The sequence below is a fragment of the Solea solea genome, chromosome 6, assembly GCF_958295425.1.
Source record: "Solea solea chromosome 6, fSolSol10.1, whole genome shotgun sequence".
In the NCBI taxonomy this organism is placed as follows: Eukaryota; Metazoa; Chordata; class Actinopteri; order Pleuronectiformes; family Soleidae; genus Solea; species Solea solea.
In genome coordinates, this window is record NC_081139.1 from 17,720,120 (window position 1) to 17,738,807 (window position 18,688).

At 39.6% G+C, this 18,688-nt stretch overlaps 1 protein-coding gene across 2 annotated transcripts in view; it reads left to right on the plus strand.

Moving 5' to 3' along the window:
* Positions 1-18,688, plus strand: part of LOC131460269 (contactin-4) — a 135,108-nt gene that overhangs the window by 100,146 nt on the left and 16,274 nt on the right. For both annotated transcript variants that reach the window (XM_058630601.1, XM_058630600.1), the window contains 6 exons: positions 3,034-3,151; positions 6,778-6,936; positions 7,779-7,928; positions 8,566-8,636; positions 9,750-9,984; positions 10,094-10,209. In XM_058630601.1, the coding sequence (XP_058486584.1) occupies positions 3,034-3,151; positions 6,778-6,936; positions 7,779-7,928; positions 8,566-8,636; positions 9,750-9,984; positions 10,094-10,209 (849 nt within the window). The remainder of the gene's footprint in view (positions 1-3,033; positions 3,152-6,777; positions 6,937-7,778; positions 7,929-8,565; positions 8,637-9,749; positions 9,985-10,093; positions 10,210-18,688) is intronic.

Below are 18,688 nucleotides of genomic sequence, written 5' to 3' on the forward strand. Positions count from 1 at the left end.
CTGCAGCTATCCAATAGCAGATTTAAAGTATGAATGGTACACACTGGACGCCCTGAAAAGCAGAAATCTTCAAGGGATAGTTTGATGATATCTTAAGAAATGTGCTTATTTTCTTTTCTTTTTTTTTTGCCAAATGTTTGATGATGTCATATCTGTGCAAGTACGCAGAGCAAGAGTTTGTTTGCAAGTGGCAACCAGTCGTGACATCACCCATGAGAATCTGAAGTCCCGTTTTGAAGCCTCAAGATTCGCAATTAGGCTGGCTGCGTGTTGAAGTTCACAAACATCACCTGCAACCAGGCTCCCATTGGATTATACCAGCTGTCAATCACACCATGTCCACAGTGTCACCTATTTTCCTCGAAATGGGAACAGAATTTAGAAAATCAACATTATGCTATCATTATTATTATTATGATAACAGATACTAGCAATTTAGATCATTAACTCCGTTGAAAAATGTTTGCTAAAGTTAGTCAAGTGAGATATATATAGTATATTTTTACTTCCTGGTTGGCTTCATGATTAATATCTTCTTCTGCACAGCAACTCATCTGCCTCCATCTTCTGCCTCCCTTGTGTCTTATTCTGTTACACCAACTGTCCTCATGTCCTCCTTCACATCATCCATAAACCTTCTCTGGGGCGTTTCTTTTTTTCCCTCCAGCACAGCAGCTCCATCTTCAACATCCTTTGTCCGGTATAATCACTAATCCCTCCTCTACATGTGACCGAACCATCTCAGCCCTGCCTCTCATTCTTTATTTCCAAACCATTCAACCTGAGCTCTCCCTCGAATATGCTCATTTATAATCCTTGTCCACGGTCACTCCCAACGAAGAACTTCGGCATCTGCAGCTCTACCACTGGACTAATACAATGCCTTTTTTCTTTTAATCCAAACCACAAATACATAAAACATACAACATTTTGGCTTTGTCTTGTAAATATGAAATAAGTTATTGTAAGTTTAATGGTCAGAGAAATAACATGACATCATCTGCACTTATTTTGTTCCCCTATAAGTCTTGCCTCCACAATGTTATTCTCCTGGCTAATGGGACGCAGTTTTAGCAGGCAGATGAGGACTGGGTTTACAGCACAAAAGAACAGCATTGTTCCTTAAGCAAAACAATGAAAAGAATAGAATTTCCACATAAGTGTTGATAACTTTCTCAGGATTCAGTGTTGTGCCATAAAATCCAGCCCGGATGTGAAAAACATCCCCGGTGCAAGAATGAAAGTTAAAAAAGACAACTATAAAGGTGCTTATGAGTCTATTTTTGCCTCCGGTCTTTATGCAAAATTATGCTAATTGCCTCTTAGCCTCTCTAACTCCATACTGCACAGACGTACAGTGAGGACTGTGTTTTTACTTCCCCCTAAAATGTCAAACTGCTCCTTTAAGTATAGTTTGAAGCGATTATATGAGAACATAAAAGCACCGGGGGAAATTTTTGTTTTTGAGGACGGCATTTTGCCTTTGAGCCCATGTGTCAGGATCGCACTCCCTTAATTCAGGGATGCCAGCAGATGTTGCTGTGTGTTGTGTCTAAAGGGAAAACGTGTAACCTGGATGATATTTCTCCTGCCCTGAGGTGATCTCACTATAAGAGAAAATCAATCAACTTCTTCCCACTTAAAAAAGAAAAAAAGGAAAGGGAAAAAAAAAATATTTGTGTGATTACAAGATCTGTGTTCCCTCTGGCTGAGAGGACCAGGCTCACCAAAGTCACTGTGCAGCTCTGACATTTCCACAGTGTGCATAATCACTACAGCTGTTCCACTCACCTTTGATTTTTACACAAACTACTGATTTTGTGTCGGCATGTGTGTCTGTGTATACATTCTGCAGTGAAAAGTGTAAAAAGTAGCTTTGAAAAATCTCGATGAGCTGTTCCTCTTGATGGTAATGGTTGAGTATCTATATGACTCTGATCACTGGATAGGACTGATATCAGTTTCTGTTATCGGTATCTACACACAACAGTGGTATCAAGCCGTCAGATACTCAGTACAGTTCTGGTCTTAATTACTGGATTGGATACAGACATGATATGATATGATATCTGGTTATATATTATACACAACAAAGGATAACAATGTGTCTAGTCAGTTTTATTTATATAACCCAGCATCACAAACACAATTTGCCTCGAAAGGCTTAACAGTGTGTAGAGCGAGTGACACCCTCTGTCCTTGGACCGTCACATCTTTCTGCAACTGACAGAAAGAAAAAAAAAGAAAAGAAAAAAGTCACCCATACAAATAAAAAAGGCTGAAGCCCAATGCCTATTTTTTGCTCTTTCCATACAATCCATGTGATATCTAAAAATATCAGCAGTGTAAGAGAGAGGAAAGGAGAACATAACACAGACATCCCTCTCAAAAATAAATTTTTGACATTTTAAAACAATTTTAATTCATCAGTTCATATATTCCACAGTTTAACACGCTTCTCACGTTACATGTTTCTTAGGAACGCAACCCTGTGTTCTTTTCTCCTTCAAAAAAAAAAGTTTTGATACAGTCCTTAAACCTTCACAATGACATAAAGGCTTAATTTAGTACACACGATAAAGACACGTGTACGTCGCGTGATCAGGATTTGAGAGCTGCACATGTTTGGCACTTTGTTGAAGTGGTGAATGGCTTAGAAACAGCTGAGTTGTGTTAAAAGGGTTACACAATAATGAATAATGATAAAATGTAGACACAGCAAACTCTGATTCAGTGGACACAACTATAAAGTAATTTTGTGCAGCTTTTGTCACAATATGAAAGGGAGTTGCTGTGTAATGTTCAACAGTTGTTTTTTTGTTGTTGTTTTTTTGGTGGTCCTGTGGTGAATCCGTCCAAGCTTCTTATGTGGGGGGATTTACAGCAGCTGACTGAGAAAATAATGTCATGTTTTTCCATAACTCTGCTTTTGGCTTTGTTTTACTTCTTTGTGCATTTTTTTTTTAAACTTCTTTCTCCCTCTTCTTCCTCTTCTCCTCCACATTTGTTATACGCATGTGTGTTTTTCATTAGGGATTTGTGGGTGACCTGATGGTGAGGAACATTCAGTTTAAGCATTCTGGGAAGTATGTGTGTATGGTGCAAACGGAAGTCGACACAGTCTCAGCAGCAGCAGACCTAATTGTCAGAGGTATGTCTTTTTCTTTTTCCTCTCTCTCCTCACTTACACTGTTTGTCATTTTGTAGCACTCTCTGTGAAGGGGTTTTCTCTTGTGTGTGTGTGTGTGTGTTTCATCTTCACTTCATGGCACACATACTTAATCTCAGCGCTGTCAGATAACAGATGTTTCTCTGCGATGTCAGATTTCACAGAAGTCAGAAGGCGGTCACATCATGGACATGGAGTTTTTTTTTTGTTTTTTTTTTCCCTTAAATCAAAGGTTTTAAACGTTTGGAATCGAGGATCACTTTACATAACGTCTTTTTTCGAACACCCTGTCATTGCTGCCAAAGCGTATGCATATCTGAGATGTCCACATATTTTGTGCAAAGCAGCTAAACTGCTGAATTTCATGTATCATTGAAATTCTGTGTTTTTAAGTCTTGTATACTGCTAATTGCCCTCTGCACACCCCCCCCGTGTTGGGAAGCAGTGGGAGACGAGCTTAGTGAAAACATGGCCGCCAGTTGGGACACCAGGAAAAACAAATTTTAGCCACTCACCAAGAGGATTACCTAATAAAACAGAATGCCAGCTTAAGTGTATGCTATCTCAAGAACATGGTCATTACTTTATCTTGCTGTTAGTCAACTGGAAAATTAACTTTGTGTCACATTATAAAACCACTTACTCACGCGCCAAAGCCCATTGAGAAAATCAGCGATTTCCCATCGCCGCACAAAGCAGTTGTTGATCCACCGCCAGCCTCCGTCAGCAAGTTCAGATGTGTTCATTTGTGACTTTTGAATCCTTCGTTCAGATTCACCTAAGTACCACAAACGGACACAGATGAGGCAACAATTGACCAGCAGCTCCTCTGCCCTGTGAGCAAACATCGCTGATTGTTTTCTAATAGATTTCGGTGTGAGAGAAAGTGAACGGTTTCCAAAGTCACACACATTTGAGTTTCCTACAACACTGCAAACACATTCTTAAGATAGCATACACGCAGGCTCATGTAGATTTGATTACGTGGCTAAAATCGTTTTTTTTTTTTTTTTTTTTTTTCCTGCCTCCATTTGCTGCCATGTTCGCTCTCCATTTCCCCAGAGTCTGCTCATTTCCCCAGCTGCTCTCAGCACAGTGTGCGTGACTACCTCATGCAAGGCCACTCACTTAAAAATAACCGGAAATATCCCTTTAATTCACAAATTGTAGGTACAGTACATGCAAAGCATCATGTGAATCCAAGTACCTCAGGTTACTTTTGATTTTGAAGCCCTTTTTTATTTCATTCATCATTATGGACTTTAGTTTAGTAGTAGTAGGGTTTTAGTAGATAAATTGAATTGAATTGAATACAATGACTTTATTCCTCCCCCAGGGGGGAAACACACATTCACAACAGCTCAGTTAAGAAAGGTGAGAATAGAATAAAAGTAAAAATAAGAATAAAAATATAGAATAAAAATACAATACAAAAAGCAAAGTTATAAAAATCTTCCTGGCAATGCGTGCCATCAATAATCTGTATCTTAAGACAGATGGTGCACCTTTTACATACATATTGTACTGTGGGTTTGTGTGTGTATTATGTAAAACAAAGCATTGTTGACAGCCAGTGGTATTCTTTCAACAGCAGGTAGTCCCACTGAGGCCTCAGTGCTTCTGTTGCAGATTTTCAGGGATTAGGAGGAAATCTCAGTTCTCCAAGTCCCGGCTTCTTTGTTTGATCTCATGTTGCTGCTTGTCATCATTTCAGTGGGATCACCAGTTAACACCCTGCCTTGTTTTCCCCAAATCCCTGGTTATTACAGTTGTGCCATATTAATCACATTAAAGCTGGATTACATGCGTTGTATCCTTAAAGGGATAGTCCAGCTTTTTTGAAGTGGGGTTGTATGAGCTATTGACATATTATCAACTTTGCAGAGCAAGCTGCCCAGCGTCAACCAGGAAAAGCAGACTTTAGCCACCAAAACCTATACCTGCATATTTTTGCCACCCTTTTTTTGTAGTTAGGCAGCATTTTCCAACATCTAAGTTTGAAAACCACTTACTCGCCCACACTCTTTAGATAAAATAATCAATTTTAAATTGCAGCTTGTTAATCCAGTCCTGCGTCCATTATTATGTTCATATACGTTAATATAAGTTAGTTGCAAAGATTTTGCATTACAAGGAATCATTATTTGCGAGAGGCATTTGAGCAGAACATTAAAAGCAAGGTTACTTTACAGTTAGCAACGTACCCCTGCCTCTGCCTCGCTGAATGCATGCATGCTCCAAATCCTTGGCACAACAGTTGCAATGCCAGCCTTTTGAGAATATCTTTGTAACTCATTCTCAGCCTAAAATAAAACTCAATCACACTATCTCTGTCCATCCCGAAGCTTCAGCCCTCTACACTCAGTTTACTTGTGCAGCTCTCCAGGTAATTCATGAGAATGTTAGTAGTATTATTAATTTCATACGCACATTATACCTATTTTGTGGGAACAAATTAGTATTATATCACTTTTTTTTGTCATGTCTGAGGCTCTGTAGAAATCCTTCAAATGAACTCACCCAAGTGACACAAACTTAATAAACTTACTAAACGAGGCAACGTAGACCAACAGTTTCAAATACAGATGTTCTCAATGGACTTTGGTGTGGTATATTGAGCTGTTTACAAACATCACTATCCAGCCAGAAAAGACCGTCTAAACGTGAGATAAAGTGGCAAACATATATTTCGAAGATGTCATAAACTTGAATGGGCATGGATTTTATTTGATTTTATTTGGTTTCCCATCTGTCCCTGCTAGCAGCCATTTTAGACCCTGGTCCCAGACTGGTTCAGTGCGCTTGGCAAAGTCTGTGTTGAAAACTGTGTCATCACCTCATACAACCAAACTTGGAGAAAAAAAAAACAAAAAAAAATACTGAACGATCTCATCAAAATTGTTATTATGATGTGAAAACTGATTGTGTGCACAGTGTAATGGTGATAGGCAAAACGGCGCCATCTGTGTTTCTATTGGACTATATGAAAATATGAGCTTTTTGACTCGATATGCAGTCTGCTGCCTTTTTCTGCTTAAATGTAGCACTCACACCAAGCCCACTATGTTATATCATTTAAAGTGTTGTTGATAAATTAGTGAGGAGCAGGTGTTACAGGTGCCACACGTGGGTAAAGGAAGTACTTTTGCATTAGTTTGTCTACTCACATCTTGCAACAGCTGCTTCTTTACAACAGTGACCAAATATAAATATCACCTGGAGCCACTAGTTAGGGACATATTTATCTCTGTTTACTTTTTTTCCTGTCTGGTTGAAGCACAAATGTTTTCATCTCGAAATCACGACGCCTCTTTTTACTCATTTGTTTGTTTGTTTTTTCTATAACTGAGGAATTTATTATGACATATTACATTTAATTTGTTTTTATTTTTTTATAAACACCCTGAGTGTTTTATGCCTGCAAATGAAAAGCTAAATAGTGAATAAACATCATTGTTATTTCAATTTCAAAGTTCCCCTAAATGTCCAGTGAGTAAAATTCCATCTGATGTGGTCTCATTGTGTCATTGCAAGTGATTTCATTTGTTGTGACTGTTACCGTGCAGTGAGGCTGATTCAGGTTTCTGTCTGTTTCTGGGTTATTGCAGGACCACCTGGTGCCCCCGAGGGCCTGCAGGTGACTGACATCACTGACACCACTGTGCAACTGTCCTGGGGCCCTGGGTCTGACAACCACAGTCCTGTTACCATGTACATGGTGCAGGCAAGGACCCCCTTCTCCATAGGCTGGCAGACTGTGACAACAGGTAGCACCTGCTACACCAAATCATACTTAAGATAATGTAGCATTAGGAATAACACTGTAATTCTCAAATTAAAAAAAACTCAAATAAGTCTCATAATTGAATAGAGCTGGACTGTTTTTAATCGGTCCCATGGTATACAGTTTAACTTTGTTGTGGGTTGCGTCATCCTTTGAGAAAAAGGACGCCAGGTTTTCCGCACACTTCCTAGTTTTTGTATATAAATATATAAATTTTTTGTATAGTAAAAACTGAATATTCAATTTGTGCTTCCCCACATCTGCTGTTTACGTAAGTCAAGCTGCAGCTGTGGAAACCTTTCTGTGCATGCACAGCATCTTCATAGAATACAGTATATACGTGATATACTGTGTATTTTGGAAGAATTGTGGAACTGGCGGGAGCAAAGTTTGAGCAGTTGAAAGAGAGTCAAATTACATTTATCTTCAGAGGTACAGTATCTGCCTGAAACACTTGTTCCTTCACTTACAGTAAAACAGGCTTTTTAATACTTTTCATACTGTGTAAGATGAAATATAATTGTCACCCATTTCAAAAATATCAATCATAAAAGAGCACAATATAACATTTTACTTCCAATTACATAACAGCTAATATAATTTGAAATAGAATAGGTAAACCAGCCGTTCTCCAGGGATGCATGTTTGATAACTGAATCAACTTTAATCCAATGCATGTCATTTGAAACATAAGCACACAAATCTTGAGAATCTTTTTTTTTGTGCCCATTTGTGAAATGTTTGCTCAATGACAAATGAGAATAATAACATTTAAAAAAAAAACGACATCGAAGCACATCTCAATTCTAAATTCTTTAATCCTAGTTCCTGATTCTGTGCCTGGACAGATGATGCATGCGACAGTGAAAGATTTGAACCCCTGGGTGGATTACGAATTCAGGGTGGTGGCAATCAACGGTGTTGGTGTGGGAGAACCCAGCACGCCATCAAAACAGATTCGAACCAAAGCAGCAGGTATTCTCTCTATTTGTGATTTCTCATCATAAAAGAAAACTACAAATAAATAATCAGTCCCACTTGGAAAAATGTGATTTACCAGTTTAATGACTTTTTGCTTTCCTTCATTGCTCCATGTCACTGTGGTACTTAAAAAATGTTGAGATTGAATTTAATTACACTTTTAGGTATCAGCTCTCAGCTTGTGTGTGTGTGTGTGTGTGTGTGTTAGCACTCTGGGACTTAATATCATGATTATTTAACAATTACATCAACAGATAATATGACTGAACCACACATGCCACGAGGCAACGACAGGAGAAGTGTCAATTTGGAGCCAGTTAGCTGAGTAATTCGGTCCTGCTAGTTTGACTTACACGGGAACAAGCTTCCCATTGTGCCTCACACATGGGGCTGACATACGGCGCCGGTCTAATAACGTTGCCGTACACGGACGTTAATGCCACTGTCAACACAAGAAAAACCTAATTCCTCTGCTGCGTGATGAACCTGTTCTGTGTAAATAAGAGCCTCGACAGAGCGACTGTTGTGATCACCGCGTTCAAAGCTGTGTATTAGCACAATCCTTTACACCTGCCTGAGACATAACAGTCCAAACCATCGGGGTGATTACGTTTCCTTTGTGCCTCTTCAGTTCCCAAGGTTGCACCAGTTAATGTGAGTGGTGGCGGAGGAGCTCAAGGAGAACTTGTCATCATTTGGGAGGTAAGAGGATCATGGGTGTTTTTCTTTTTTTCTTTTTTTCTGTCTACTGTTGTGAGTGAGTCCTCGTTGTGAGAGAGTTTTCTCTGATTCTCTGGATGACAATGGACTTCTGGCATAGTGAGCATGTTTGCTTTTATGTGACTTTGAATTGAGAGTGTCTCTTTTCAGATTTGCTGCCTGTCGACTTTCCTTGTTGTATGAATCGAAACCAGAACACGGAGTAGGGGAGGGGGGATTTACAAAATCTCAATCCCAAAAACTCAAATTCTCTGATGACTTTATGCTTTTTGGATGCAGGTCAATGTAGGACCACCTTTTAAGAAAAACATTGCAATCTGTGTGTTTCATCTAAGAAACACAAATTGTACAGTGTGTAAAGGACAGGGTAGGTGAGAATGTTAGCAGAAATTGAGAATATAGACAACTTATAAAAATAAATAAATGCCCCTTACATTCAAAGCTTTGTTTAAATGAATTCCCACAATGCCACTCGTCACAATTCTCTCAGTGTTTCACAGTATAGCGGTGTTTAGGTCGTGTCACCTACATATCCATGCTGCACACAGAAATTGATTTGTATTGTATCCAGACAGCTAGACGCAACCTCAACATTGGCCTAGTAAAGCAAGACAAATGTAAACCAGTTGGAGTTTGACTCAAGTCGCAACGTGTGTCCATGAAAAACTTCAGCAGTAAATTCTACTCTTGCTCAACAAACTCGTTGTTCAGCAGTTTGACGGAAGAAACTCTTCTTGTCCCTGACCACCCATGCACTGATGCTGGGTACATGACGCTCCCTCAGTCAGGTCTGATAGTATTGCTTGACAGAGCCTTTTTGCAAAAAGGCTGAAGTCGCCGGGCAGCTCCCATCATGTTCCGGACACTATCAGTGCCTAGAGTGGTTAGTTTGCCACTTATTTTCCACTCTTTGGCGATGTCGAGGAATTCCTCTGCGCAGGTCTCAGCAATTAGTTGCGCATCGGACAGTTGTCAACTATCTCTCAGTCTCTCCTACAGTATCTGACTGACTGCAAGTAAAACAAGCTTGCATTAAATCATTTTAACTTTGACAGCGCTAATGCTTCTTCTTCTTATTATTATTTACTACATCAGCCAGTACCAGAGGAACATCAGAGTGGAGAGGAGTTTGGCTATATCGTGGCTTTCCGCCTGCCTGGCAGCAGCACCTGGATCCAGACGGTGCTGGTATCACCTGATATGTCCAGATACATTTACAGAAATGACAGCATCACAGCCCTGTCCCTGTTTGAAGTGAAAGTGGGAGTGTACAACAGCCTGGGAGAGGGGCCGTTCAGCCCCGTGGTGAAAGTGTTATCTGCAGAGGAAGGTATTGTTGATTTACCTGTGCATGCTATAGACGTGATTGTGTTAATTCAAAATATATGCATTCGCTCTTAATTTGCAAACATGAATAATTCATGTTACATCCGTTTTAGAGCCCTCTAAGGCACCATCAAGAGTCGCGGGCCGCACTTTGTCAGCCTCTGAAATTGAAGTGCACTGGGAACCGGTTCCCTGGAGGGCCAGAACTGGGAAGATCATTGCATATGAGGTATGTAAAAGAGGAGTTGAGTTGAATTGTGCTACATGGAAAATTCAAAGAAAATGATGCAATAAATGAATCCCATAATGAGTGGGTTTAATCAATGGGACGGAGCAGTCTGGTGGCAGCTGTGCCTTAATAGCTAACACCGTCTGAGAACTGCTATTAAAGAAATAATAAATAAATAAAAGAAAGTGTGAACATCATACATCACTCCCCCCCCCCCCACAACAACAAACACTCTCCTGGGATTTGGCCGTGAAAAACCTAGATAAAAAAAAGCCGCTCTGTCTTAAACCCCAGATACTTACACAGTGAAGTATCCCCCAGTGGCCTGAAGCTTTGAGGTCATCGCCAGTGTTTGGTTCACACATTGTTATTATAAGACACCACGGTGACGCTTGGGAGCAGAGAGAGCAGCAGCGGTGAGAGTATCGTCAACACACGGACTCTAATTGTACATGTTTTGATTCTATGTGTACAGCTTATTAGCAATACGCATGTGTTTTAATGTTTAATGATAATTCCCAATCAGTGTGTTGCTGCGTTTTATAGCAGCACCAAGGTTGTGTTAAAGGTCCAGAGGACTCCTCTGCTCACCCTTCCCTTTCTAAAGCGTTCAGGGAAGTATGATAGTTAAAGAGCAGACACAACTCTAACAAGTCCTGGACTCTCTCACTCTTTCTACCATTTCTTTATTCTTTTTTTTTTGTTGTTTTATGCAACAGGTTCATGGGGTGATGCCCTTCATCCCTTTTGTTGTGGAGTTTCTGCTTCAAAAGGCAAAAAGTACAGCATTTATGGCCTCTCTAGGAACATAACAGCACCAGATGACACCCTCTGTAAAGCAAGGCCCTTGCCTAAAGTATATATAAAAACCTTATTTTAAGGCTAAGAACAAGTTTTTCTTTAAAGCAGGATTATTTCAATCCTAATCCAGGAGATCCATGGCATGTTTTAGACGTTTCCCTACTCCAATATACAGATTTATATGAATTGGTCTTTATCAGGCTTTAGCACAGCTTGGTGATCTGCTGACCCATTAAATTAGGTTTGTTAGAGAAGGTAAACATGTAAAACATGCTGGGCAAACACTCCTAAATGTCACACACTAGACCCTTTTTTTTTTTTTCTCTGTATATGTATGTATGTTGAAAATGAAGACATATTCTATGTTATTGAAAATAAATATAAAGTATCATTTAAGTCAGGAAATCACAGCTAGCTATCTTTGCCAATATTGAGCACAGCCACGGTTTTACCCTTTAAGGAGCTGCCAGACGATGGCATCAAATAATCTGTCAGAATCAACGTTTTCAGCTGTAACAAATGTGTCTCTATCCTGCAGCTCTTCAGGAAATGCACATATTCTTTTTTCCTCTCTCGTGTCAAAACACCTTTGTAATGTACAATAACAAATACTGTGTAAGTTTTCCTTTTCCCCGCACTGGGCAGGATGAGTCTAATAACACTCTGGTCCACAATCGGTGTCAGACCATGCAGTATCAATTTGAGGCGTGTCACATTTTGCAGTGAATGCCTGGTGAGCCACAACTCTACAGTGTAAACAGAAAGGAAAATGTTTGAAAAACAATCAACAGTAGTAGAAGTTGATCACTAAAAACCTTGAATTGACCACTGATGAATTTGTCTCACAGTGTGATCTTGGATCAGTGTTCGGACTCACAGTTCGCTGCAGTTCGGTTCTCTCTTGGAATGTGTCTCAGTGATCACCTGTAACAAAACACGTTAAAACAATAACAACAAGATACTGCATACTGCAAATACTGCACACAAAAAAAGTGTTTTAAAAGTGAGCACGGACCATGGGGAGAAGATAAATTCCATAGAGATGAACTCAGTTTGTTTGCTGAGTTTGGGTTTCATAGTCCAATATGCAATATCTGTGCACCACAAGTTGTTGCGCACATCATACCTAGAGAAAAGGGATTGTGGCAGCTAATGGCCGTAAACTGTCATGCCTATTCTAGCCAGTCACCAATTAATGTGTTCTATAACGTAATGATATGTAGCATCAAAATACTTTCTACAATCCAGGAGTAGAAAGACTAGCTCTAGACTAGAGTTATTTAGTCCTCTGACGCCTTGTACAGCCCTTCATCATTGAAACGTCAGATCAGTATCAGCCCTGGTCTCATTTCTTTCCTCGTATGAAGTCTTTTTAGCCAAAGAATGAGTTTTTCTTTGGGAGAAAATATGGAGAGTCGTCTTCAGCTGGATGCTTTCATCTTCTCTCTGCCACTACAGAGCACCTTGCTACTTGCTTGTGTCTGTTGTTGCGTTTCAGTGGAACTTGTCAACATGAAATCATGACATGCACATCATACAAAGGACACTGCAAGCTCTTAGAGTTGACATAAGAGTTACCAGGTCATGAATATTATGGTGGAGTTTTCAACTGTGTTTCTCCTGTGAACAGGGTTAAAAAAAAAAGGGAACATATTACTACATGTGGCACCTGATATCAGTATTCTTCTATAGTATATTTACATGGGTAGTGTTTGTTTTTAAATATCTTGTTAAGACAAAATGTTGCATATTGCACCTCTAAATTGTAAAGATTAGTGTTCAAACCATAGATCATATGTTAATCCAAAAAGTGGCTTGTCCGTTATGCAGCACATACAGCCTGACGTTTCACTGGTAAATATAATGACAATATGTTAGCTTTGCATTGATTGTGGCATCATATTATTGCACACACAACCTTTGCACCTTAACTACCTATAATCAGTAGGTGATTTACAAGGACGCCATCATCCTTGTTAGCAGAATGACCAGTATGTCACCCCCCCCCGCCTGTTATCCTGCCACCTCTCCTATCAATCACACAGTATCTGAGCGACTGCAGGGGCAGAGGGAGATGCTTGGTTAAATATGTAAATCTAGTCGACTTGACACATTGATGTATCTGACTGCAATTTGAGCAAGTCCTGATCCATCCGTGGAGCTGTCCTTGGTGCTGAAGTGGCAATCATATACTGCACTTACACTGACTGTTTTCTCTCAGCACTGCCCCTCTTCTATCACAGCATGTTGGAGAGCGCGCAAAGCAATAATAAATTAGGTTTCAAAGCATGCAAAATTTAGCAACATTCGCTGTTTTGAAAGACTTGTCTGCTGTTGAACCTGAACACACACACACACACATACATATAATGCATATATACAGTATGTATGTGTATATATATATATATATATATATATACACACAGTATATATATGAAAATGTTCTGTATCGTTTGGCCATTTACGTTTGTTATACACTGCAAATAAAAGCATGTCATACAGTATATGTACACTTGACGCATTGCTGTTCATCAACTTAAAACAGGGGTGTCAAACTTATTGGTAATCAGGGGCCACATACAGAGCACTCTGATCTCAAGTGGGCCGAACAAGTAAAATAATAGCATAATTACTTATAAACACCAATGTTTTCCCTTTTTTTTTTTTTTTTTTTTTACATTTAATTGATATTTTTACAAAATAATATAGTATTCCTATCAATATATGTAATGTAATAAATGCTCAGAGTCTGAGCGTTTATTTCTCTCAACAGGCTTGGAACACAACAGATATTTGCCCCACTTCATAGAGACAAATGCTAACTCTGCCCATATGCCGGCTTCTTTCTCTTCACACACATATACACAGCGCTGCTCGCTCACTCTCTCTCCCTGCACGTACACTTGCCCGGCTCTTAAAGGGGCCACAGCGTTTTTATAACATGTTGTTTACATAAATTCATCTTGCAGGCTGGATTGGACGTTCTGGTGGGCTAGTTATGGCCTGTAGGATGTACGTTTGACATCCCTGACTTAAACACTCCTGCATTAACACTTATGTTCAACAAACACCTATTCAAACATATCTTCATTTATTCTTCATTACTTTGCAACATTTCTCCCTAATATTAGTATCATTATATTTGTTTTATATTAATATTATCCATCCAGCTGACATAGGGCGATAGGCAGGGTACACCCTGGACAGATAGCCTGTCCATCACAGGGACACATACAGAGACAAACGACTATTCACTCTCACACTTACAGTCAATTTAGAGTGTCCAATTTGCCTAATCCCCAAATCTGCATGTCTTTGGACTGTAGGGGGAAACCGGAAAACCCGGAGAAAACCCGCACACACACACAAACACAAACACAGGGGGAACATGCAAACTCCATGCAGAAAGACTCTTGTTCGGACCGGGTCGCGTATTAACATTATCTTATAATATATATATATATATGTATATGTTTTATATGTTTAAATCAACTTTATTCTTATCACATTAAATGTCTTCCTTCAAATATGCTGATTATAATGCATCGATCAAGATCAGGGTTATGGTGGCAGCAGTCTTTCGCCCTCACCCTCTTCCTCCACTTCCTCCTGGGGGATCCAAAGGTGTTTCCAGGTTAAATGAGATAATTAACCTCTCCATCTTGTTCTGGGTCTGGCTCTCAGTTGGGCGTGTCTGGAAAAACCTCCGCATAGAGGTATTCAGAGGTTTAGTTCAAATTTACAGTGGAGAGATTTCAGGAAAGTTTCACATGCAGGTGTGTTTTCCGTCATGCCTCTTTTAATTGGAGGTAGGCTTTCTATCTTTTGGTTTCATTTGTGTGTGTTTGTAGTCTCACCTCAGTCTCCACCTGATCACTGGCTCCAGATGTGTAGCTGGAGAGACGAATCCTCCTGTGGTCATGTCCTGATCTTGGTGCTTGTTGGACTTGTGCCATCTGTCTTTGATGAAGTACACTGCAGGATATGCAGTTCTCACATCATGTCCCAAAACTCCTGACCACACATTTTTTAAATAGAATCAAATGGGATAATAATGACAACATTTTTAATTAATATCATTAAGTGGTTTGCTGAGTAGTAAACGTATGTACTTTTATATATAATATATACTTGTAAAAGTGCAGGAATAGAAGGACAAATTTGTGACCATATTTCCTACAAATGGCAAATTGGTGGAGGCACACACCTGCCACATGATATTTGTTCTGTGAGTCCTTAGCGCTTACTTTAATACTGACTATCACACCTTAGTCATGTGAGACGTCACACTAGATGCAGCTGCAGCCATCTTCCTTTTGAAGTGTCTACTGCCTAACACTGTGTGTGTCCCCATTTAAAATCATGTGTTAAATAGGGTGTCCCACAGAGGTCAAGATTAGGACCAGTTTTATTTAGAGTTTTTTTTCCCCTCCATTTGCTTGAAAGTTGTTGCCTTGATGCTCTTTTTGAATAATAATGATCTTTCATTTCTGTTAAAAAAAGAAGTAAAAAGTAAACTTAAGTTTTTTTGCAGATGGTTGGACTAGCAACAATTATCCAGTTCACAAACATTCACAATAGATGTTTCACAGTTTATTTAACTTACACATGTAACATATCAATATAAGCTTAAACCACCCCATGACCCATTTATTTTTATTTATTTAGGTGTGTTGGAGCAAGGAAACTTGCAGGGCAGTGGCTCCCCAGGACCAGGATGCACCTGTTTTTGCAGATAGTTTGAATTATCTTTGTGCAATTGTGCACTGTAAAGGACCTTGGTCCATAGCAAATGCAAAATTGATGTGAATTTCAATTTCACATTATATTCCAGACCCTACTTTCAGAGAATGATTTATTTTATATTTGGCCCTGAATACAAATACAAAGGTCTTACATGAAATCACACATGAAGGAGGTTACATAGAGAAAACTAATGGTCTCTATATTGATCGGGTCATATGGAGAAACAGCTGAACTAAGATAAATGGATGACAAAGATGAGAAACATGTTTTCAGGGCTTTTCCTATTTGCATTTCTGACTGACTTTTTGGGACTTGCTTTTGTTGAAACCCCATAATTAGTGACGGCATCCAACAGGATTTGGGGATTTTTTGACATCTTTTCTCTGACATCTTTAACTATGATATTATAATCACTAAAACGTTATTTTGGATACTAATTATAGTTAGATTTAGATAGTGCTACTATTTATGACAGGTTTTTGTTAAAAAAAAAAATAGCAGACACTGTCATCCAATCAGAATAGCCAATCAAACTGTATATGGGTAACTTTGTTCAGGACTGAAAGGCAGTACTTCTGTAAAACAGCTACTGAGAGATGCTTTAGGATGTCAGAGATAATTTTTCAGGTAAAGGTAAAATATCCAAATTAAAAGGCAAATCAAATAAATCACCATTATGAAATTCGGAAATAAAAAGCTTTAGAGATATATTTTACCAAGAGTGACAATTTGGCTGGTTCCACTGCAATTACACTAGAGGGGAAATTAAGTGGGGGTACACCAGTGAGCTGATGAGGCGGCATAACGCCGCTACAAATGTGCAGATTCTGAAAACTGATCTGGAACGGCTCATTGACTAATGGTCGCTTGGACTTGAATAGACCAAAGCCGTTGTGCTAATGTGCTTCTGTAACTACGCAGCTTGGGTTGACATACTGTACTGTCATACACTTTTGTCTGTCGGGACTCCTTTTCTTTTATATGATTGTAAACTGTAATGGCATTGGGAAATGACTCAACTAAACACTCCCCGGGCTGGGCTATTAGAATGAGAACATTTAGAATAGGACTACAGCGGCTCTAACATATGAATCTGCATCTTTGAAAGACATGAGTGCCAATAGAAATATTCATGTGGATTACTCCATGGAAAGTGAAGGCACTCTCACTGACAGTGGATCAGAGATGCATTGAATTAGGTGTCCTTCAAACACCAAATTGGTGTGTGTCAGTGGCGATTGCTCTACGACAGCATGGGAATCTTCCTCTATAATGCCGTCAAATATATACTGTGGAATCCCACATCGGACGGTCCTTTCCTGCATGTCATTCCCCCTCTCTGCACTGAACTATCGATTAAAGGCATTACAAAGCCCAAAAAAATAAAATATGTACTGTGTTGTAATTACATTTCAATACTAAACATGCGCTAGAACGCGATTAGAACGTATCACTAGTTCATTCAGAATCAACTGTGTATCTAAGATGACGGATCGTCTTACGTGATTTTCGTATTCCCGTAGCAGCTCAGCTTCAACTGTTCCCTATGTGACGGCACGGATAGGCACTTCCATGGAAGCTCAGCTTCTATGACAGTGGATGGGGTGGTGGGCGGAGCCTTTTCTGCCTCAGTCCTGCATGGATTTTGGAGGGAAGTTTGTAAAAAAATTAGCTTGTCGTAGCCCATTTTCATTTGTTATAGTCTGTAAATAGAAACACTCTTATAGCATTTCAGTTCTACCAGCAACCACTATTGGTATGAGGTATTGACTTATTAATAAGTTTGACTTTGCCTGGTGTGACACTGCCTTTGTGGACCCACCTGGGCAGGGACAGAAGAAAAAAGCCACCAGATAAAAGCTACTCCTACTGCTATGGTTTAATGTTTAAACCACTCATATACACATCAACAGGGCCAGCATGGCTTAAAGAGTTGTAATGACAACTAAGTGCAAGTTAGAATGTTTAATAGAAATGTGACTGATTCCCACTGTGACATGTCACTTTGAATTCAACTGGGTCCAAACAGCAGCAAATCCTTTAGATTTCACTGTGTATAATTCTGATGGTGAAGCAGACTTTCTCAACGGTTTCCATCATCGTCAGTCACACTGTGTCTTTGACAGATTTCAAAGTGTCACTGAGGAGAGACAAAGCCTACAAGAAGGAAGCTGTGGCGGTTCCCCCCCCTTTTCTAGTTCAACCTGACCCGCCACATGAAGACGACATATTGGAGAACACTTCAGTTGAAAACAAAGGCTCTAACACTTATGCCTAAATGGTATTCATTGGCCAGTGTGCATGAGATGCACTTTGCAGTTGAGCTGTCCTGCTGTGACAGACTGGCAGAGTCCTGGGAAACACTTTCCTGGCTCTCTCAACCACAGCAGGTTGCCTTGCATCTGAGGATGGCATGGAAAACATGTTCTCATCGCAGATGGCCGTGTTGTTCCTAATAAGAAACATCATTTCAATTTATTCCTGTTCATTAATGTCAATAGAACATCAAATTAGTACTTCTTTTTTTCTACCACTTACACTGTTCAGGGTTATTTATCTGGGTGAGTTCAACCCAAAACCGGCAGTCATAATGTGAAAGGTGGGGTACACACTAGACAGGTCATCATCCATGACAGGGCTAATATACCAACCACCAACCCCATTTGTTTTACATGTTCACTTGTAGGCATAGGATGTCCTTTTGCTTTTAAATGTCCTTTAGGGAGATTTTTTAAATTTCAAAACAGATTGACCTAATCCAGGGAAACTGTTACCGTCATTAGGCTGATTTGTGTAGCTATGCTAACCACAACAGAACGTGTTTGTAGTCTCATGCGTAAGCCACAATCTGGTCCACTTGTATTTCAAGACTTCAAATACTTTTTTTTGACATGTCTCCACTTTGATTCAGACAAATGCATATTAATTCCCA